The following is a 23,551-nucleotide window of genomic DNA, read 5'->3' as shown; positions in this document are numbered from 1 at the left end:
TTAATCCGTCAGATTCAAGATCAACTCAGAAAATAAAAGCGCATTATAAACATCTCAATCATTCCTGACGGGAGGATTGTGGGAACTGAAGCATGAACCTCTCGTCAGTCTGTCAGATGAGAATCAAATGAACAAACATGATTCATTAAACGAATGTGCTGTGGTGCATCAATGACACAATACGCATCAGAGGAAGCCTGAGGACGAGAAGAGTCCAAAACATACAGACCAAAGCTCAGAGAGAGCTAAAGCTGAAGAACACACACAGATTTAGAAGAAACACGAGATCAAAACTACAGAGATGCGAGCTCACACTCTGTTTGACTGAGCGAAGACTCAATAAATCAAATAAAACCAACAGAGAAATCCTGTACGGTCCACATCTGTGAAAAGCACAAACCTTATGTCCCAATTTGACATCAAGAAATCAATCTGGAAGTTTTTGGGTCTTTGCTGACAAGCTGTTTATGATCTTCTGCAAAGCTCCATTGTGCGGCAGAATTCCTGTTGGCGTGTGTGTTTGGTTAAGCGTACACTCACAGGACCAGTAAACACAGTAGATCAGTTCCCAGAACACATCAACATAGTCCAACAAACACTGAAGACCATGCTGAACAATGACAACAGACACATTTGTGACCCTGGACCACAAAACCAGTCACATGGGTCAGCTTTTGTCTGAAAGCTGAATAAATAAGCTTTCCATTGATGTGTGGTGTGTTAGGATAGGACAATATTTGGTCGAGATACAACTATGAAAATCTGGAATCGAATGTGAATTGAAAATGTGAATTGAATTAAATTGAAGTTGATAGCCTGGAAATCCAGACCTAAATCTGAAAGATTAATGAGACTAATGAAAATCGGCCAGCTCGAGGGGCGCCACCAAGCATGCATTTGAAAATCTCACTGCACGCAATTGGATAACACTACGACCAATCACAACAAGTTATCGCTTAACTTCCAGCGGAGCTAACTGGTAGATTAGACTCTTGCCGTATCCGGTCGGCAAAACAGCAAATACGCCCTTCTTGCAAAGGAACGATTCGAGTGCCGTCTTCTGTTCCTGTTTTAGAGAAAAAGTCTCGAATATTTTATAAAGTATTTTAACGATCTGAAACGCAAATATCAAGCGCGAAACGCAAGTAACTTTGTGGGCGGGTCTCGGGCGCTATTGCTATTATACCGGCGGGATAAATGACTCTTGCGCCCGACGCAAATATAAAATGGGTTGGTCTGAAGTAGCTTCATTACTCATAGGTGTGGTTTGGGCATAATGTGAAATAAACCAATCAGAGCGTCATCTCACATTCCCTTTAAGAGCAGGCGCGCTTGTTCCATGGCGGATTGCTATTATAACGGCGGATTTGCCAGGAGCGGTTCACAGCCGAGGAGACCGACGTTCTCGTCAGGGCCGTAAAACACAGAGAAGTGACATTGGGGATGGAGAAACACACACAGATTAGCTTCGGTTAAACAGGCGTATAATAATTTGGGTAAATGTGTAAGCTAGATTTATGCCTATTTTTTTCACATCTTCATGGACACAACAATGATTTCCCTCGTGTGGTAATATTTTTCCTTGTAATAATGTATGGTTTTCTAAAATGTGAACTGCTGCGCCTGTGTGTAGATGAGAGAAGCAAAGTGTGTGTGCGTTGTGCACACGCTACATTGATTATGGCCAAGCATGCGCCCTTAATAGCATATGAATAACATGCGCAAACATGCCTGCAAAATAGCACCAGGGAACGCTTGCGCCGGAACATGCCTCCTCTTTGCGCTGAACCGCCCCCGGGAGCGCAAATGCATTTGCGGTCGCCAAAACAGCAAAAACGTCCTTCTTGCAAAGGAACGATTCGAGCGGCGTCTTCTGTTCCTCTTTTAGAGAAAAAGTCTAACTCGTTCATTATAGCGGCCAAAGCCGTTTCAAACAACTGGTGTTCATCCATAGCCATCTTGCAATGTTCACTAATGACTTCGACGTCGCAGCACTGTCGTCATCTCGCCTCTGGCCCGCCTATATCAGATAACCCGATGTGATTGGTGCAGCTCAGATCGAGGGGCATAGTTAATGAGCATCATTACGCGACACCAGAGTAACTCGCTGAGCAAATTCAACTTGTGCTCTCGCGAGAACTCTGGATTTCCAGGGTACCAAGTAGACCCAACTAGTTTAAAGCAGAAAGTGCAATGGAGTAAATCTAGGTAAATTAAAATATGCTTCTATTTTTTTACTACACGAACACAAAGAGGAGTGAAATTTCCATTTATATACACCAATGCAACAATGCACAGCTCTGATAATCTATCGCGTATAAAAAAGCAACTTAACTACATATATTTTTTAATTAATGAAATGTGTCAAGTATGAACTTAAATAATGATGAAAACAAATAGAATCAGAGATACAACTTGAAACTTCACATTAGTGACGCTATTAAAACATCTCTAAAGACATTTACAGACATTAGTAATGTAATAACTATAAATCAAATGAGGTTCAATAATGGCTTGATTAGACTGATATTAAACGGCAGATCTGTTATTGCTTGGACAACATTTAACAAAATATGATAATACAGTTATTATTATCCACTTTGACATTCTTTCCCAATTGACTGACCCGCTTATATATCTCAAATTATATATAGTACAGGCCAAAAGTTTGGACACATTACTATTTTTAATGTTTTTGAAAGAGGTTTCTTCTGCTCATCAAGCCTGCATTTATTTGATCAAAAATACAGAAAAAAAATGTAATATTGTGATATATTATTACAATTTAAAATAATTGGTTTTCAATTTATTATACTTTAAATTATTATTTATTTCTGTGATGCAAAGCTGAATTTTCAGCATCATTACTCCAGTCTATCACATGATCCTTTAGAAATCATTCTAATATGATGATTCATTATCAAAGTTGGAAACAGTTCTGCTGCTTAATATTTTTTCATAACCTGTGATACTTTGATGAATAAAAAGTAAAAAAAGAAAAGAAGAAAAGAAAAAAGAAGCAAATGTTTTAAAAATAGAAATCTTTTGTAACAGCAATATACACTACTGGTCAGTAATTTGGGGTCAGTAATTTATAAATAAATCAATACTTTTATTCAGCAAGGATGTGTTAAATTGATAAAAAAGTGATAGTAAAGAAGATTTATATTATTAGAAAATATTTTTTTTATTTTAAATAAATGCAGTTCTTTTGAACCTTTTATTCATCAAATATATTAGGCAGCAGAACTGTGTCCAACACTCATAATAAATCAGAATATTAGAATGATTTCTAAAAGATCATGTGATAGACTGGATGTCACATATAATAAATTGAAAACCAATTATTTTAAATTGTAATAATATATCACAATATATAAAAAAAAATCTGTATTTTTGATCAAACAAATGCAGGCTTGATGAGCAGAAGAAACCTCTTTCAAAAACATAAAAAATAGTAATGTGTCCAAACTTTTGGCCTGTACTGTATATATATATATATATGATTTCCATAAAGTGGCTAAACACTAAGCTCTTAATCGTCAAAAATGATTGGTCAGGAAATAAGCAAAATTTAAGCAAATAATTAAATTATTTAAACTAAGTTAAATTATCAGGCCATTTTCTTTTTTTTTTTTTCAGTAACTTTCATCATTCATTTGTATAAGTCTTTCACCAGAGGAAATTGCTGACGGAAAGGCGAGCATAAGATCGAGCTCCACTAAAACGAGCTCGTTCGCTCTTTAAATATGACATAATTGATGCGTAGAGGACTAATGTTAGTGCGCCTCAGGGTTTTGACAGAAACACCTCCAGCAGAGAGGCAGGAGGGGAGATGTTATTCCAGCTGAGTTCATCACATTTAGCCCTGGAAATAAAATAAACTTGTCGTAAAATGTTTTGACAACTCCAGGGTCACGTCACCTCCGCCGTTGCATGCGATGAGGAGCGAGTCAGTACAGTTCAGTGATGTCAGCAGCACATTTATCCCAACACACACCCGATCTGGGCTTCAGCGGATCGCAGAAACATGTGCGCTGTACCTACATTTGAGATGCAAAAACGCAAAAAAAAAAAGAAAGTCCCAGTTTCTTTGAAGAGTCTCTGAGCATCTGGTTTTAACAGTCCACTTGAGTATGTGGGTACTGGGGAATGCAAGGACTGCTTTGACTGGGAGAAGAGTGCTGGGAAAGGGAAAGAAACAGAAGAGTGGCTTTTCCCTGGAAAACAAACAGACTTTTGTTTCAGAGGAGAGAGAGAAGACTGTCTGTCTGACTGCCTTCAGTGGCTCAGGATGGAGGACGAGACGCTCTCACAAACTGGGAAAGCAGTGTTTAATGACCCTACAAGTTTGATTCAACTATCGAAATATGAGGACACTTTTATATTTTAAAATATTTTAAATATGAGGGAAGAACTAAACACTAAATGTATTATTTAAAATCAAAAAGCTGACAGGAAAACGCATACATCGACTACAACATAATATTTCATTGGTTTCATGTGTTCGTAAATTTATGTATGACAGTCTGGCTAAATATTGTGCACAATTCATAGCATTATCACAAATAAAACTATTGATTTTAATCACAACTACACTCTTAAAAAAAAATGCTGAGTTGTTTCAATCCACGTTTGGATCAAATATAGACAAACCAAACCATTGATTTACATTTTTAAATTAAATTTTTCAACCCATTGGCTGGGTTTGTCCATATTTGACCCAAACATGTATTGAAACAACTCAGCATATTTTAGAGTGCATTAACAAATTTGTAATAATATTTGAATAAAGTGTAAAAATGTAAATTTTCCATCACTTCAGGGGAAATTTAGCGGAGAATGTAGTAACAAGAAGAAATGTCTAAATTATGAGCCATTTTCCCTTTTCTTTTGGCTGTTTGTAATGTAACTGATTGTTACTGCTGGTTGCCAAGGTAACATAGAGACCTAAGTTAGCCTGCGGGTAAGGTGTCTGGGGTTAAGTTAGCCTGGGGGTAAGGGGTCTGGGGGTAAGTTAGCCTGGGGGTAAGGGGTCTGGGGGTAAGTTAGCCTGGGGGTAAGGTGTCTGGGGGTAAGTTAGCCTGAGGGTAAGGGGTCTGGGGGTAAGTTAGCCTGGGGGTAAGTTAGCCTGGGGGTAAGGGGTCTGGGGGTAAGTTAGCCTGGGGGTAAGGGGTCTGGGGGTAAGTTAGCCTGGGGGTAAGGGGTCTGGGGGTAAGGGGTCTGGGGGTAAGTTAGCCTGGGGGTAAGGTGTCTGGGGGTAAGTTAGCCTGAGGGTAAGGGGTCTGGGGGTAAGTTAGCCTGGGGGTAAGGGGTCTGGGGGTAAGTTAGCCTGGGGGTAAGGGGTCTGGGGTTAAGTTAGCCTGGGGGTAAGGTGTCTGGGGTTAAGTTAGCCTGGGGGTAAGGGGTCTGGGGGTAAGTTAGCCTGGGGGTAAGGGGTCTGGGGGTAAGTTAGCCTGGGGGTAAGGTGTCTGGGGGTAAGTTAGCCTGAGGGTAAGGGGTCTGGGGGTAAGTTAGCCTGGGGGTAAGGGGTCTGGGGGTAAGTTAGCCTGGGGGTAAGGGGTCTGGGGTTAAGTTAGCCTGGGGGTAAGGGGTCTGGGGGTAAGTTAGCCTGGGGGTAAGGTGTCTGGGGGTAAGTTAGCCTGAGGGTAAGGGGTCTGGGGGTAAGTTAGCCTGGGGGTAAGGGGTCTGGGGGTAAGTTAGCCTGGGGGTAAGGGGTCTGGGGGTAAGTTAGCCTGGGGGTAAGGTGTCTGGGGGTAAGTTAGCCTGGGGGTAAGGTGTCTGGGGGTAAGTTAGCCTGGGGGTAAGGCGTCGAATTTTTTTGGTCTAATTAAGTCTAACTTGCATTAGCCTAGTCTATGAGCACATTGTTGACTTGTCTAACACTATAGACCGGTCTAAAATAGCTTTGTGAAACCGGCCCCTGGCCACATCCAGAACCTCCGACAGGTCAAGCTGTTCAGACGCCTTTGAAGAAACAAGCATCTTCTCTAAGGTTGAAGGTGAAATAACGTTAGCAAACGCACTTTAGGTTGAGCATGTCTGGAAAAGGCAATTTATTGCCACAGAAAATCACAAAAATATAACACAGGATTAAACTTTTCAGCATAAAGGTCAGGCTAATAAAGCTAGCGGTTTTCGGTGTGCTAATAACATACAATTAGCACAAGCCCAAAATAGATTCTTGAATGACTAACGTCTGATATTTGAAGGAACGTAAGAATCACCACTGACTCAACAGGTCTATAACGTCCCGTTATTAATCGTTTGTTGAGGGTTTTGCCTGCGAGGACCAAACACTCGGAAGGTTTCAGTTCTTTACTGAATGGAAAACATGATCCAATGTGGCTTCCCTGTAGATCCCTGTGAATTCCAGCCATCCCACATTAATTACCAGAGACTAATGGCAATAATGTAAACTGTTCCACTTCCCAGAAATCCTTTAAAAGAGATCTGGGATCCTCCTGGTTCCTCAAAACAACTTTAAAGTCATGCAAGTGTTGATACCATTGTATGTTTAGCCAGAAATGACAGACAGAAGGAGGGTACAGTACAGTACAGTAGAGTAGTGCAGAGTATGACATAACTGGAGCAGAGTAATGTTGACTGGGAAAAGTCATAATTTCGAAAATTTTATTTTCAGAATAAACTGGTTGTGTGTTTGGGAATTTCACATTTCTTTCTCACTTAATAACGAAAGTCTTGTGGGGATATTCTGGTGCAGCTTCACAAAACCAACAAGGTTTGTGTCGTGGAAAAGAATGATAAACACAAAACCAGCAGCACTTTCTCCAGTGGAGTCGAGGAATGGAAGAATCAAAATATGAAGCTGGAAGAAATCGTTTCTTTATTTTGCAGCATTTATTCTACATGATTTATCCGTGCACTTCATCATTACTGTTTTAAATGTATGTTCCTGTGATCTTGAATCAGAATAACTCCCTCTTGCAGCATCTCTTCTCTTCTCTGATGAGATTTTGTTCTGTTTTTATTGTTATTATTGTGTTTTGTTCTCTTCTACATTTGTTCTTGTTCCAGAAGCGTTTCATTCGGATATACGTCACAATAGGGAAGAAAAGACCAGCGCAACGTCCGTTTCATGCCGACTTTAAATGTTTCTTTTTCAAAATACACCGATTAAGCATTATTAACAATAATAATTAAAAAAATTCTCATAATTAAATTTATTAATTTATTGCATTTAAATTTATTATATAAATTTCTCTTGATTAAAACATTTAAAATCTCCCCTTCATAGAACTCAATTATAAAGATTATAAAGCAATAAAGCAATAATAATAATAAAAAAAAAAAAAAAAAATTATATATATATAAAAATATATATTTAAAAAAAGTTTTGTTTTTTATTATTATTTTTATTATTGCTTTATAATCTTTATAAATCACCATCATATAATGTTTCAAGTTGGATATATAGTTCATGCAACTTTATCCGCATACATGCAGTATTCTCATGTAACACAATATATAGGCCTACTGTATAATAAATATCAACTGCTTGATTGTTTGATTTGTTGCTAAATGTAACTATATTCTCACCCAGCTCTAATCTGCTAAATGCAACTATAATGCATGGAAATACTGAGATATTATAAACAATAACATCATGATTTTATGTAACGCTGCTTTGAAATAATGTGCCAAGCGCTACACATAAACTTAACTTGACTTGCGCTCTACCAAAACCTTGAGATATACACAGGCGGTGCACTCATATTCCTATGAATGGGAGCAATATGGCGGGATAAGATGTGTTGAATGACTTGCCTTAAAGGGACTTTGGCTCCACTCTCCGTTTGCCCTCGTGCAATTGTTTTTAGGCTGAGACAAAGACTTCTTTCTTATGCCGTATCATACGTTCAAAGCTGCTCTGTGTTTACTCGTTGAACAAACTATGTCTCCATTCATCCATCTGTCTCTCCTTCTCTCTGCGCTTTTAATCATGCGCAAATAGAGGCTTCATCTAGAGTGCAGCGCAGAGTAGGAAACCCTGAGTTGTCAGTATGGATGTAAAGAGATTATATGATTGCAACACTAATCCAAAACAGCTTTTCCTATATGGAAATACATGGTATTAAAGGCACACACAGGCAGAAATGCAGAATAAAAGACACACATTCAAACATCTGCGAGCTTTGGCTCACATCTGGTCACAAATGTGCGCACACATAGTGGAGTCCAGGTGCTTGAACGCTTACAATGCGGCTCTGATTCTCAGCGATGGCTAATAGACTCCATCTGGGAGTAAGATGTGAACACTTGTTAGCCGGTTTCCTTCTCGCTCGCTCCCTCCCTGTCTGGCAGGATTCTCACGTTTAAACAGACTCGAGAACATGGATATTAACATGTGTGCATTATCACAACAGCACGTTCTTTGTGCGTGTGTGTATGTGTGTGTGTGTGTGTGTTTGGGGGAGACAGAGAGTTCTCACAATACCAGTTTCGACCACTTGGTGACAGCATCACACAATCCTGTCGGCTAAACTCAAGAAACATCCAGTCACACTAAACCGCAGGATATGACTCTGCATGAGCCCTTTTCAATAAATAATTCACCCCACAATGAATCAACTCATCATCACGTCCTTCTGGCCCCATATTAGTTTCTTTCTCGACAGAGAACAATGAAGAGAAACCGTTCATGTTCCAGTATACGCCTGACTGCAAAAAATCTAGAACCCATTTCAACTTTCAATTTCTGCCTTGGCTGAACTTGGATGAAGTCATTTCAACTCAAATTATATTAAACCGACGTAAAAAAATCGAGTTGAATCACGTATAACTTTTATTTTAAAAAAGTTGAAATCGCTTATTTTAATGGTGAGTTAAAGTAATATAAAAAAACGTGGCCGAAAGTGATGGTTTTAATGAACCTATGATTAAACCATCAAAATATGAGGAAAATATTTTAAAAAATTTAAATATGTTAAATATGAGAGAAGAACAAAACACTAAACTTAGTTAAGGTATTTGTCTGACAAAATTACTTGCCAAAAAAGTAATAGGTTTATATATGTAAAAAAATGCAAAGAAAACAAAAAAGCTGTCAGGAAAAAGCATATATTATCAGTTCGTTTTCGTTGGTTCTCTCGTTTATTTCCCCCCCGCATGTGTTCATCACTAACTTGTATGACAGCCTGGACACAAATGATGTCTCATAATTTGCCGTGTTTCATTGCGTTATCACAAATAAAACAAATGACTCCAAGCACAATAATATGCTTAATATTTCAATTAAAGTTTGAAGATGGCCAGACATCACTTTTGCTCACGTATGTGTGACCGAGCTTTCAACTCTTCAACATTCTTGGGATTTAATATATTGCATTTTTAGTTGTTATCTCATTTGAGGGCAGTTTTTGAGATATTAGCAATTAAAATCAATGCTTTCAATATAGCAAAGGATGTTAGATATTCATGCAAAGCAACTTGTTTTTTTACTAACTACAAGAGGAAGTGATAAATCATGTGTTCTCAGTCCAGATCCTCTGTTATTAGGACTTCAGGCATTAGCAGCCACTATCTTTTACTATTACAATTTGTCTACATTCAGTCCAATGTTCTTCTGGCCTCATCATTTTTTTCTATAACCCGAAAAAAAACGAAATCAGATGTTAGACAGAATGTCCAAGCTGCTCTTTTTCAAACAACAAAAGCATGGCTATTTAAACCGCAAAGCTCAAGAAGCACTACAAAAGTATCATAAAGTTATGACTTGTGTACCATATTCTCCCGAAACTATCTTTTTGTGTGGAACAGACTGAAATTTAGGCCGTTATTGATGGATAATTCCGGTCCTTGATTCTGATTGGTTGAGCCGTGTTCGACGCCTACAAACATATACCTGTGATAAATATTTAAATAAATATTTGAATGGACTAATCGTTTTATAAAAGCATAATACAAGCCCCGTAAAGCCGTGGTTTACAGTGAATTTAGCATCTACATCTGAAATTGGTTGTTTGTCGTGTGTTTTAATGCATTATACTTTCTAAAGATACGTTCAATAAATAGATCAGTATTATAATGCATTATAACTGTGGTTACAATTATTCATGAGACATATAATGCCTTATAAGGTGCATTACCAGGCATAATTAATGCATTAAAAATACTTTTATGATGCATTAAATATAAAGGCTAATATAGTGTTACCAAATTTTCTATTCACTGTAATTCAACTTATTGTATTTCAACTGTAACGCCTTAAATCTTTATGTTTACTCAAATTGTCTGTTCAAGTCATTTCAACTCATTTTCTTGCCTAGTTGAACTAAGAAAAATTAAGTTGAAATTGGTTAAATGATTGAAGCAATGGAAAAACATGTTGTCATGACTTCATTTTTAAAGAGTTGCTAGTTCATGTTAACTAATAAATGTTGGAACCTGATTGTTACCAAAATCTTTGAATAGCCAACTTTTATTATGCTTTTCACAACAGAAGCAGTGACATTCTGCTAAACATCTCTTGTGCTTCACGGAAGAAAATAATATGTGTTGGAATGATATGAGGCAGAGTAAAAGTTTGGTGAACTATCCTTTAAACTGTGTTCATGGCTTACCTGGCGCTTTCAAACGTCGCTGATGGAGTTTTTCCGATGGCCCCAAAGCCTACGCCAACAGCCAAACCCTCTGGAAAACAGGACACACACACACACACACCTGGTCACACTACAGTCTTTCAAACAGCAAGCTAAGGTTGTTAAGAAGAGCGATGATGATCAGGACAATTTAAACAGGAGATGAAAATTACATGCTTTCTATTTATAGTCTTCAAATGTCCTTTGAAGGCGGTGTGTGAGATTCAAAACAATGCTTTATATCTGCCAAACTTCCATCCAAAGCCATTTGTTTTTCTCTAACTGCATCAAGCAGATATAAAACAGAACGGGGTCCACAGTAACTGTCTAGTCTTGGGTCACTGTGGCTTAGAAATGAATCTCCAGCCCGTACTGAAGGTACGCACTTTTTTCGTAAAGAGCAAATAGCCATTAAAGGGAAAGTTCACCCAAAAAATAAGAATTCTGCCATCATATACTCACCCTTGTGTCGTATAAAACACAATATGAACCATTTTTGTTCCATATAATCAAAATCAGCTACATAAATTCATCAACTAGCCATTCAGAAATGTCCTGTTGCTTCTACATGTTGTCACTTCTTCTTGAGTCTCTCCATCTTTGTCTGAATCCGGTTTGAACATAAAAGGCTAAACGTTTTTGAAATTTTCAGGACACAAGCTGTAGTAGCTCCGCCCCCTGTGCCGGGAGCAGCAGCTCATTTACATTTAAAGGGACAGACACCAAAACGGTCGGTTTTTTGCTCACCCTCAAAAAGTGACAACTTTAACATGCTTTATAAAAATATCTGTGGGGTATTTTGAGCTAAAACTTCACACACACACTCTGGGGACATCAGAGACTTATTTTACATCTTGTGAAAAGGGCATTATAACACCCCTTTAAATATAAATGTGGCCTTAAAGAAAAATATTCGGAAAGTTCCAGTCCCTGATTATGATTGGCTGAGCTGCATTCGAAGCCATTGTTAGTTCATGTTAGCTCGGGTCTGTTTTACTGCGCCTTATATTAAATGCGTAATATCATATGCAGTTCATTTTCAATTTCCAAACATGTTTCCTGTAAAGTCTCAATTTTCAATTTCATGTTCTCTGCATGGCACTGCTTTTCATCTGTGAAGCCAGTAGCGGATTTGTCTTGATCTCATGGGGTTTGTACTGGTATTGGAGTTTAGATTTCACACATCTTATATAGAGACAGATCCTTTTTCAGTCCAGAAGCACCTCAGCCATCTGATACACTGACAACCAATCAAAGCCCCATTCTTAAGTCCAATTCAATTCCACATGCTCTGCTAGCGCTTCTGACTCCCTCACACAAACCTCCGGACAGATCTCTGTGTGTGTGTGTGTGTGTGTGTGTGTGTGTGTGTGTGTGTGTGTGTGTGTGTGTGTGTGTGTGTGTGTGTGTGTGTGTGTGTGTGTGTGTGTGTGTGTCGCGCATTTATGTAAAAATGTTCATTCAAAGCCATCACTCAGATTAATCAAGTCAATCTTATCTTTAGCCAGGAAAATTCATTCTGGGCTCAGAGGAAATTAAGGATATGTAAATGTATTCGATATCAAATCAACATGGCATTAAATCAGATACAAATCTGACGCAAAACACTTCTGCTGTGGCTAGAGTGACGGTTCAAAGCTGTCTTTCAGAATCTAAAAGCACATTAGCAAAGCATCTAAAAGGCAAGACTTAAACATGTGGATCATCTTAAAGGCAAACAGTTGGTTAAAAAACATGACATAAAACAAAGTTTGGGATCAGTCAATTTTTTTTAAAGAAATTAATACTTGCATTCACCAACGAACACATTAAATTGATCAAAAGTGACAGTAAAGACATTTATAACGTGTCAAAAGATTTATATTTCAAATAAATACTGTTCGTTGGAATTTTTCATTAATCAAAGAATTATAAAAAATAAAATGGATCATAGTTTCCACAAAAATCTGAAGCAGCAATACTGTTTTCAACATTGATAAAATGTTTAATAATATTTTGCAATATTCCTGTTTTTACTGTATAAATAAATGCAGACTTGAGCATAATAGAACTCTTTCAAAATGTGTTTGTCACTTTTATTATTATTATTATATATATTTTAAATGTCTATAAAGTATTTATTAATTTTCATTTATAAGTTTTAGTTTATTTAGTTATAGCTATTTTAGTACTTCAACTTAAACTAAGCTGTCTCTAACTCAATCCCTCTAGCGCCACCAACTGTACGTATGATGTAATTTTCCGTCATGAATTTTTTTTCGCCATTTTGAATATTCCAAAAAAACTTTTTTTTTTTACTTTCTTTTTTTTTTTTTCTTTTCACAAAAATGTAACCAGATCATCTTCAGACCATGCCGGCAAAAAGTTATGCAATTCAAGTTGATTTGTCGATACATTCTCAAATAACGCACAAACGAATTCTACCAAGAGCGTGCCAAAATGGACGCAAAGCTATATCTCCACAACGCTTTAGCAAATTCTGACCAAACTTGGTGTGTGTTATGACAACCATGACCTGAGGTTACCTGCACAGTTTCCGCGCAGTGTCACCTAGTGGTCTGGAGATATGAAAAATGGCTATTTTTGCTTATAACTTCTGAACGGCTGGGCCAAAAATCACACATTCGGTGCAGCATGTCGAGTCGAACGATATCCAATTTTCCCATATCGGCGAATTTGCGCGTCTGACATTTTGAATGTTGACGTAAAATGCTACATTTTACGAAATCATTGGCATATTGTTACAAAACTGTGTCTTCGACACCATGCCGTAACAGTACTCAAAAAGTATCAGGGCAGCGCCACCTTGTGAAACTGGACTTAATAGATTCCTTGGGTCATGCCGAGGACATAGATACCAATTTTGCCATAGTCGGCTAAACTTCCTCTCCTCCATTTTGATTTTCTTTAAAAACCTTATTTTTCAAACTCCTCCTAGACCGCTTGTCCGATTTTCATCAGAATTGGGTCAGATCACCTTCAGACTGTGCCGACAAAAAGTTATGGATTTCGTGTCGATAGACAAAACCGTTTCCAAATACCGCAGCAAGACATTTGAGGCATGATGCCGAAATGACTCTAAGGCTGTATCTCTGCAATTCTTTGGCATATTGACAAAAAACATCAATTTTGTCACAGCGCTGCCTATTGGTCGAAAGTGATAAACCATTATATCAAATTACTAGTGACCAGGGCTCGAGACTAACGGCGTCCTATCGTCCTGGGGACGATAGAAAATGTGTTTAGGACGAACAGAAATATTCTCCAGGACGCCTACAGGACGAAAGACATTTTTGTATGTGTGTTCATTTATTACTAGCCTATTAGGGTAACTTACTTAGAAAATGCCAAAATTAACCGACCAAGCGCTGACTACAACTGAGCGCGTCTTCTCATGCTGTTACTATAGTTACTATCATTGGCCGGCTACTCACCCGGAGACTTGTTTCGCGGTACATCTCACATGGCTGCGATACAGTCAGAACTGATGTCCTGCGTGCGTTTGTGGTAGGTAGATGCGCACATTTGTACTGTAACGTGCTGATCTACCCAGCGGCACACGGGCTGACATGCACTGCATGTCTCACAAAACGTTAAAAAACTTAAACGTCTGGGAGAATGAGTAGAGCAGACATATAGATCTGAATAAGGGAGACGACGCAAGAAAAGAGCTATATTCGGTACGGTTTTCTGTGCGCACACACCCGAAGCGTGCAGCCATGCACATAGACACCTATACAGCGCGCGATGACTGAATTGAGCTCTCTTTCGTGTCTGAATGGACAAATACACACAAATATGTCTAAATGTCCGTTTTGGAGAGTATTCACGTAAACTATGTTGGTTATGTCTTACAGTTTTGAGTGTATCGGATGTGCATCAGTGCATTGGATCCGCATGTCATTGGACATGATCCGATGTCTTAAAGTGACAGTGGGTAATAAACCTAATGCGTTCTGTGTCCTTATTGATCAAGCAACAAAAGAAAAAGAGAAAAGCATTCACTGCTCGTTAATAGCTTTAATAATGATTCATTATATTTAATTCATACAAATAAATATGTCTGCTGCTTGAAAGAATAAAGAATGATGATATTTTTGAGATATGTAGTCACCAGTATTTATTTTTTATTTTTTAATCCAACCAACTCAAAAACGTTTTGAGCTGTATGTATTTGTATCTTATTTTTATGTAAAAAAAAAAAGGGAAAAAATTGTTCTGCATGAATACAAAAAAGCATTTAACTCATGTTATTTTTTATTAAATCTGTTTTTTACCTGTTTACAGGTAACTACTTTGAATGGAGCTAAATAAATATAATAATATATATCATAAACATTTTAATGGTGTTTTTATTATGTAACTAACAACTAGATGATAATAACAAAGTACAGAAACAACATGTTTATTTTGGGACGGTTGACATTCACTTTAGGACGGTTCAAATCGTTTTTCAGGACGGTTCCAGGACGGAGGTGAAAAAAGTTAGTCTGGAGCCCTGCTAGTGACTATTTATTTTCCAGCCATTTTGCCTAAAAATCATCTTAAAATGATTTAATTACTCGTTGTTGCAGTCGGTCTGATGCTCTCGGGCATGTCGGCATGACTTATCATGTTCTTTGTGCTTGGCCCCGATAATTGCTGCATGCATATTTTTATACTTTATTTCATTTTAGTTAATGCTTATTTTATTTCAAGAAGCTATTTTTTTTATGCTTTCAGTTTCAGTCAACAGCATTAAGGTTAAATTATTCCCTGGGCATATGGGTTAGTTCAACTTAATACACCTTCCTAAACTAATTATACATAATTCCGAAGATTTCCACCACAATCATCAGAAAACGTTTTTTTTTATTATTTTTTTTATTTTTTTAAGTATGTAGGCCTATTCTTATGATCCACCACCTCGCCTGCTTTAGACTGTCCTCTGCCTTTTTACTCAGCCCACATTAGATTTGATGAGACATTAATGCTGCTGGTAGCCTATTTTTAACTCTGCATTCGGACCAGTATTAATGAACATCGTCATTAGGACCCACTGCAGTGCTGATGTCGAGATGTATCACGGAAAGATTCTTGCTTGAAATACACTGTAACAGACAAGCCTGTTATGAAGTCTTTTATCTGCAGTCTTTCTCCACACCGCTAGGGGTGCTGTGGTGCCTAAGTGTGCTCCTTAAGTAAAGGTGGGTTTGTAGAGTAGTAGTGGGAAGTTCGGGTCATTTTACTGACTCGGATCTTTGAATCTCGTTCATCAAAATGAACGAATCTTTTTTCGAGTCATTTCATTCATTTCAGCAGAATGCATTTAAAATGTTACATGTTAGCCAGATTCCCCAAACACATCAAATGTTGATCGCATTTAGAATAAGAAAAAAATTGCAATGCAAGGAAAAGGCCAAATTATGAGAAAGAGAAATGATTCATTCATTTATCTTGTCTTCAGGCTATGCAGTCTGTTAGTTTACCTCACCTCCCAATCTAAGCCGTTCATTCATCCCGTGATCCTCATAACCTGAGCTATGCAGTCTGTAGTACCGGATACAGTATTGATTAGTTGACGTTTTGAGTCTTTCGACTTCGGGTTCGAGTCATTCGTTCATCACGTGACAAAAGAACCCGACCCGAAGACTCGAGAGGTGAACTAATCATTTCTCTTTCCGGTATCGACAGCATAGCCTCTATGGGACTGACGGGAAGAACGAAAGACTCGGACCCAAAGACTCGAGAGATGAACTAATCATTTCTCTTTCCGGTACCGACAGCATAGCCTCTATGGGACTGACGGGAAGAACGAAAGACTCGGACCCAAAGACTCGAGAGATGAACTAATCATTTCTCTTTCCAGTACAGAACCCATAGGATGTTGCGCATGCGCGGTCCATGCAAAATGAACGAATCACTCTCTGAGACAACTCAGGTCATATTAAAGATTTGTTTAAATGAACAAATCACTCTCTGAGACAACTTGGTTCATATTAAAGATTCGTTCAAATGAACAAATCACTCTCTGAGACAACTCGGGTCATATTAAAGATTCGTTCAAATGAACAAACCACTCTCTGAGACAACTCGGGTCATATTAAAGATTCGTTCAAATGAACAAATCACTCTCTGAGACAACTCGGGTCATATTAAAGATTCGTTCAAATGAACAAATCACTCTCTGAGACAACTTGGGTCATTAAAGATTCGTTCAAATGAACAAACCACTCTCTGAGACAACTCGGGTCATATTAAAGATTCGTTCAAATGAACAAATCACTCTCTGAGACAACTCCGGTCATATTAAAGATTCGTTCAAATGAACAAACCACTCTCTGAGACAACACGGGTCATATTAAAGATTCGTTCAAATGAACAAATCACTCTCTGAGACAACTCGGGTCATATTAAAGATTCGTTCAAATGAACAAATCACTCTCTGAGACAACTCGGGTCATATTAAAGATTCGTTCAAATGAACAAACCACTCTCTGAGACAACTCGGGTCATATTAAAGATTCGTTCAAATGAACAAATCACTCTCTGAGACAACTCGGGTCATATTAAAGATTCGTTCAAATGAACAAACCACTCTCTGAGACAACTCCGGTCATTTTAAAGATTCGTTCAAATGAACAAATCACTCTCTGAGACAACTCGGGTCATATTAAAGATTCGTTCATGACCGACCCATCACTATTGTAGAAGACGTTATCAGAACATCAGCGGTAGAAAGCATGGCTTACCTGCATTTGTCCTGGTTGGGAAATATTCCATTTCAAAGCTCAACTTAAAGTAAGGATTTGTTTTCTTTCCTGTTATTTTAAAGTATGCCTTGATGATGATGTTTGTTGCTAAGAAGTTTGATGCAGTTTATTTGTATGTATTTTAGAAGGACTCTTTATCGGTGACTGTAACTCTGCATGTTCAGAACTAAATATGGATTTAAAGCCCAGAGGGATGTAAGCTTGGGGCGTTTGGCTTACTTATGACTGTTCCTGATTTGGAAGAGTCTGATGCATGAGAACTGTTATCGTTTGGAGTGAATTCATTGCAAATGGTTGGATTATTCATCTACTAAGGCCAGGCATTCATATAATATTTTTAATCTTACAGTTCAAACTACAATCCGGCCTCTAGTTCATAAATGCCAGAGGAGAACTGGCCCCCGACTGAGCCTGGGTTCTCCCAAGGTTTTTTTTTTCTCCATTAGGTCACCTGATGGAGTTTTAGGACACCATTAGGTCACTTGATGGAGTTTTTCGGTTCCTTGCCACTGTTGCCTTTGGCTTGCTCAGTTGGGGATATTTTGGGGATATTTCATTTAATTTTATCAATCAATAAATTCCACTAGAAACAAACCTTGTTGTATTATTTTAATTTAATACTGTGAAGCTGCTTTGATACAATCTGTATTGTGAAAAGCGCTATACAAATATACTTGACTTGACTTGACTAAGGGACTACTTCAACTTTGGACATTGTTTGATGAACTATACCATCAGATAAGAATTACACACATCAACTTTCACTTTATTCCCAATCCCAGTAAAGCACCACAAAGTTGATTTTCTTGTTCTTGTATTTACTTTTTGGGTGTTGAACATTATTTTTGTTTGCATGGGAATATAAAAAAGATAGTGTTTATTCATTTGGTGAGCATCTTTCATTCTTAAACAGCTATTAGGCAAACTGATTCCCCCTTTATTGTGTTGTATAACTGTTTTGCATTAAAAATACGAGATGGTTATAACCCTTCAGGTGAACACACATCAACTCATCTGCATGTTAACCACAGCAGCAGCGCTGCTTTGAGATTAAAGCTGAGACGTATTGTGGCACGGTACATGCAGTGTAATCACATCAAGAGATTCATTACAAGTGTCCCCTCAAGCTTCTCAAAAACAGAGATCTACACTCCACCTACATCCATAAAACATGATCTTCCCTCAGAACATCACTCTTTACAACAGAGAAATGAAGACACCTTATCTCTCTCCGTCCAAATAACACCTATACAAGAGCCGCAAATCTCCTTCACTTGACTTGAAATGCTTGACTTAAAAATAAATATTTAGTTATGTTTTTTTTATGCAAAAGTTTGAGCATGAAAAAGTCCTTCCAGCGGGAGTTCTTCTCTTTATCAGTGTCAGTGTTTCTGAACTCCTCAAACGCCTCCAGTGTAGTCTTGAGTTTCTTCCGGGAACGAACACGTCACAATATTCCTCATTTAAATAATTCATACGCAGAATAAAGGGGCGGGGCCTGGTTGAGTTAGTTAGTAGTGTGTTAAACTGGTGGTTATGGAAAGGGGCGGGACATTTCACAAACACACTCGAAGCGCTCGACCAATCAGAGCACAGTGTGCTTTTCAGAAGGAGGGGCTTCATAGAGACAGGAACTAAACAGGAGTGTTTCCCGTACAATGCCGTGACTCGCTGCTTAACTACGATATAAGATGCATCGTTGAAGAAATCGACTAGCTAGTCACGACTGTTTCCCGAAACCGTACTGTCGCAAATTTGACGTTCAAACATGTTGGTTAATGATGTCACACAGGTGGTGGAGTAATAACTTATTTTAATGAATCTGTTTGAGATCGAATTAACGCTAGATGTTTTGCTATAAATTATGGACATGACATATGAGGACAATTTCTCATTTTTCTCAGTTATTTTGCTTTATTTTCAGATTCAATCATAGACTCGTTCTTACACACTAGAGCACATTCACACATGCGCACTCTTTAAAAATGACACTTTAAATCTCTTGACAAACTAAAAGACGTAAATGACATTTGTATATATTTAGAAATAAAATATATAGATTGTAGCCTACTGAATGCTTATTTTGCTCAAGATAAGGATTTATTAAGTCCACATGTCATGCAAACTAGAAACTCTGCTTCTAATCACAGGTCGAGATCTGTCGCTCCAAACACACAACTCTGCGATGCTGTTTGCGAATGTTTGTTAGAACGATGGCCTCGGGAAACACACCTCAGATCAGGTCTGACAGATTGAGAAGAGAGGAGATGCAACAATGTCAAATATGTGTGTTTTTTGAACATTCAAGCATGAAAACCTATTCTAGTAGAGCCCAAAAACAAACTCAAAACTTTGAAAAAGGACTTAATATGGCCTCTTTAAAAGGCAAGATGAATAACTCTAATTTGAAATATCTAATGTTGATTTCAATATTGCAGTGTATTTATCAACATCTGAGGCTGGATGCATGTCTGCAATATTTGTGCATAATAAAACATGATGGCATATCTCATTCCACAGATCTTGTCCTGCTCTCTGAGATTTGTCAGACAAAAGTGACGCAACACAGTCTTGATGTTTAATTTATTTAAATAAGTGAGTCATGCACATCATTAATGGACAAACTGTGCCTCATTTCTTTGCCTCGGGGTCTCTGGGCTCCCATCACAATACATTAACCAAAAGAAATATACAAATGTCACACAAAAAAAGCATATAGAGACTTGTATCTTCATCTGCAGTGCACAGATTTGTTAAAAGGCATTTTTAACAATTCAGGTTAAGATTTTACACCTTAATGCTTACTCATAATTCTATTATAATCACTGCCCTCATTGGATGCCATAATGTTTTTTTATGACAGTAATTCAACATGGATGATGAAAGTGATGATGCACATATTTTACATAGATTATGTAAAATATGTGCATCATCACTTTCATCATCCATGTTGAATTACTGTCATAAAAAACATGTAAAATATGTGCATCAATGCAATTAAAGATTTTAATTGCATTGATGCACATATTTTACATAATCTTTAATTGCATTGAACAGATGTGTAACTCAAAATACTCATTTATATATTGTATACTCCTGATTTATGGTGATTTATGCCTAGAGTTAAATATTTCATCTTGTTATAGTAGTAATAACATCTTTTTAGGGCTGTGCAATTAAATTGCAAAATGATTATTGCACTCGATTCCATTCCTTTCCTTTCCAGCGGTGCGCTTTCACTCATCAAAAGCCCAAACTTAGCAAGCAAATCAGTAAAATAATGTAAAGTGACTTTTGTAAAAAGGGATGTGCTTGATATTAAAGTTATTAAAGCACGAAAGAGTCTTTCTTGACACGGATAAGCAAAGTGAACTTTGAGCTTCGGGTGTGTGTGTCTAAATGGTAAAATACACAAAAATATGCTCAAAATGCCGAGCTTGGTGAGTATTAATCCAGTCGGTCATGTCTTAAGTGAACATTAACAGTTGAGAGAAAATGGACTGTGTATCAGTATAGTGGATCCATGCATTCTGTCTTAAAGGGACAGCAGCCTAATAAACCTGCTGTCTGTGTCATTACTGTCAATCAAACAACAAAATACAAAGAGAAATATCACTTGACTTACTGGCTTTTATAACTTTAAACAGTGAAGACTATTCTGTTTTATTTTACATAACATTATTCAATTTGTGTAGTAGGCTGTTAGAGGCATTATAAGTAGACAAATACATTAGAAAGGGCTGTCAATCTAGTAAAAAAATGTATCGCGATTAATCGCATGATTGTCCTGAGTTAACTAGCGATTAATCGCAATTAATCGCACATTTTTTATTTGTTCTAAATGTACCTTAAATTAACACTTTTCAAGTTTCCAATACTCTAATCAACGTGGGCATGGATAAATATGGATGCTTTATGCAAATGTATGTTTATTATTGAAACCATAGTCAACATAGAGCATGAAGAGGAGACATATTTCAAAGGTCATAGATGTTTTTCAAAGAACTTGTTCATGTCTATTAGACACATGTAGAAAGAACAAAGAAATACCAGGTTTCCATTACTTCTCTTTCTTTGCACTGAGCAATTTACTAACACAAACATGTTTAGATTTTTGCATGACAGGACAGCTCTTCTGAAAATGCTAAATGTACATTTATTATTTATTATTACATTAGTTTATCTCTCTCTGTGCCCATTTTAATTAAGCTGAATTCTCAATAAAACTGTTTTCATTGGTATATTTGACTGTTTCTGTTGTCAAACAACGGAATGAATATGAAATAGTGACTGAAACGCGACCCATTAAGACATAACCAGCTCTCCCTTCCAAGATGTTAATCTGCACAAAAATCCTGATAATCGAGCCGTCGTCAGATGAAATCAAATACACATAAGATAAAGACAATATCTGTGCTGTGATTTCGGCTATACTTGCATGTAAAATTAGGGAAACAACATAATATCTGTGTTTAACTGAATTAAAGCGCTGCTCCTCTCTGAAGCGTGAGATGCAGAGAGAGAGAGAGAGAGAGAGAGAGGTTGAATTGAATTAAAAAATACTTTTTTTTTCATGCAAGTCTATAAGTATTCAGTTATAGAATGTATTTGTCCTATTGTTTGTACTTTGCTTCTTTGTTTTTTTTATTGTATTACTGACTTTTTTACTTATTACCAATAATTTTGAGGACTTTTCTTTTTATTACTTTATTAGATTATTACATTAGACAAGCCTAGTATTCGTCAAATTGTTTTTTTTTAGAATTGTAAAAAATTTACCTGGTATCCAAAATATTTTAGATGTCACAACAACCTTATGTCCAGTAACAACGACAAAAAAACAATAATATATATATATATCGTTAAATAAATTACTCATAAAAGGTTTTGGTCATATGGCCACTCTCAATCGTGTTAAATAATCGTGATTACAATATTGACCAAAATAATCGTGATTAAGATTTTTGACATAATCGAGCAGTCCTATTTAATACTGCAATACAATAGAAAACTACAAATATATTATACTACAAATGCAGGGCTCAAAAATAAGGATCTGTTCTGCTGCCATATTTTCACTATAGCCTCAACACACACAAAAATACGAATTACAAAAAAAAAAAAAAAACTATTGACATTAAATATAACTTTTTTTTGGTTACACTTTATTTTAAGGTGTCCGTGTTATAGTGTCATTTTACATTTAAGTACTGAGTATTAATAATGAACTACATGTCCTTATATAGGGTTAGGAATGGGGTTTGGGTTTGGTTGAGGGTTAGTTGCATATGTGACCGATCACGGAAAGTAGGGACACAAGTCGGTTCTGGGGCATTTTGAGTTATTCACAGATTCTGAAAGTATAGTCTCCAAGCTTTCCAACGATGTGTAACACATGGAAATCTGATAATATTTGGAGAAGTTGTGGCCATTTGAAGGTAGACACTCAAAAAAGCTCAAAGGGCAGAAAACAACCTCTGAAGATTGTGAAGTTCTCACCTCTCTCTCCTGCTGGGAGTGACAATAGGGCTCGTTTACATCTCATTTAGATAAGTCATACCCCCTGTAAAGCTGTAAAGCGCAGGGGGGAGCAGAAAGGTCAGGAAAATGTGCCATCAAAGAAAAAAACAAATATATAAAGTTTGCAAACAGGTAATATATAAATAAATGTCTCTCAGCATCTACCGATAAAACTGTATAGGCAACTCTTGTGTTTACACTGAATAAAAAATAAGATAAACTCTAGACAATGTTCAAATCAAAAACAGGACGTGCTATGTGATATATATATATATATATATATATATATATATATATATATATATATATATATATATATATATGAGTAGGCTATGAATCCAAGTATGAATCAGAATCAGAATCGATTTTATTGCCATTGTCAATGAAAGGTTTCACAGACTAGGAATTTTCTTCGGTATAGCCTACTCGTGCAACATGAACCAAACTTTTGCTAATGATAAATAATAAGCAATAAACTATGGAAATAGGCATAGGCGTAATTTGCGGGTGGGACGGATGGGACATGTTCCCACCACTTTTTAAAACATCTCGCGGCATGAATGTACCAATTCTACAAATAAATAAAACATCTCCAGTTAACTGGCAGAGCATTCATTTCGTTCATTTTTTAAATAAGATATTAGCGCTGAAATGTGTTTTTTTTTAAATCAAGTGATC

At 37.1% G+C, this 23,551-nt stretch overlaps 1 protein-coding gene across 2 annotated transcripts in view; it reads right to left on the bottom strand.

Moving 5' to 3' along the window:
* The window catches only part of slc39a11 (solute carrier family 39, member 11), a 163,831-nt gene that overhangs the window by 14,261 nt on the left and 126,019 nt on the right, over positions 1-23,551 (bottom strand). For both annotated transcript variants that reach the window (XM_082152173.1, XM_082152174.1), the window contains exon 7: positions 10,584-10,653. In XM_082152173.1, the coding sequence (XP_082008299.1) occupies positions 10,584-10,653 (70 nt within the window). The remainder of the gene's footprint in view (positions 1-10,583; positions 10,654-23,551) is intronic.

The sequence above is a fragment of the Leuciscus leuciscus genome (genome assembly GCF_965113295.1).
Source record: "Leuciscus leuciscus genome assembly, chromosome: 21".
NCBI classification, from domain to species: Eukaryota; Metazoa; Chordata; class Actinopteri; order Cypriniformes; family Leuciscidae; genus Leuciscus; species Leuciscus leuciscus.
This window is presented reverse-complemented; position numbering and strand designations above follow the sequence as displayed.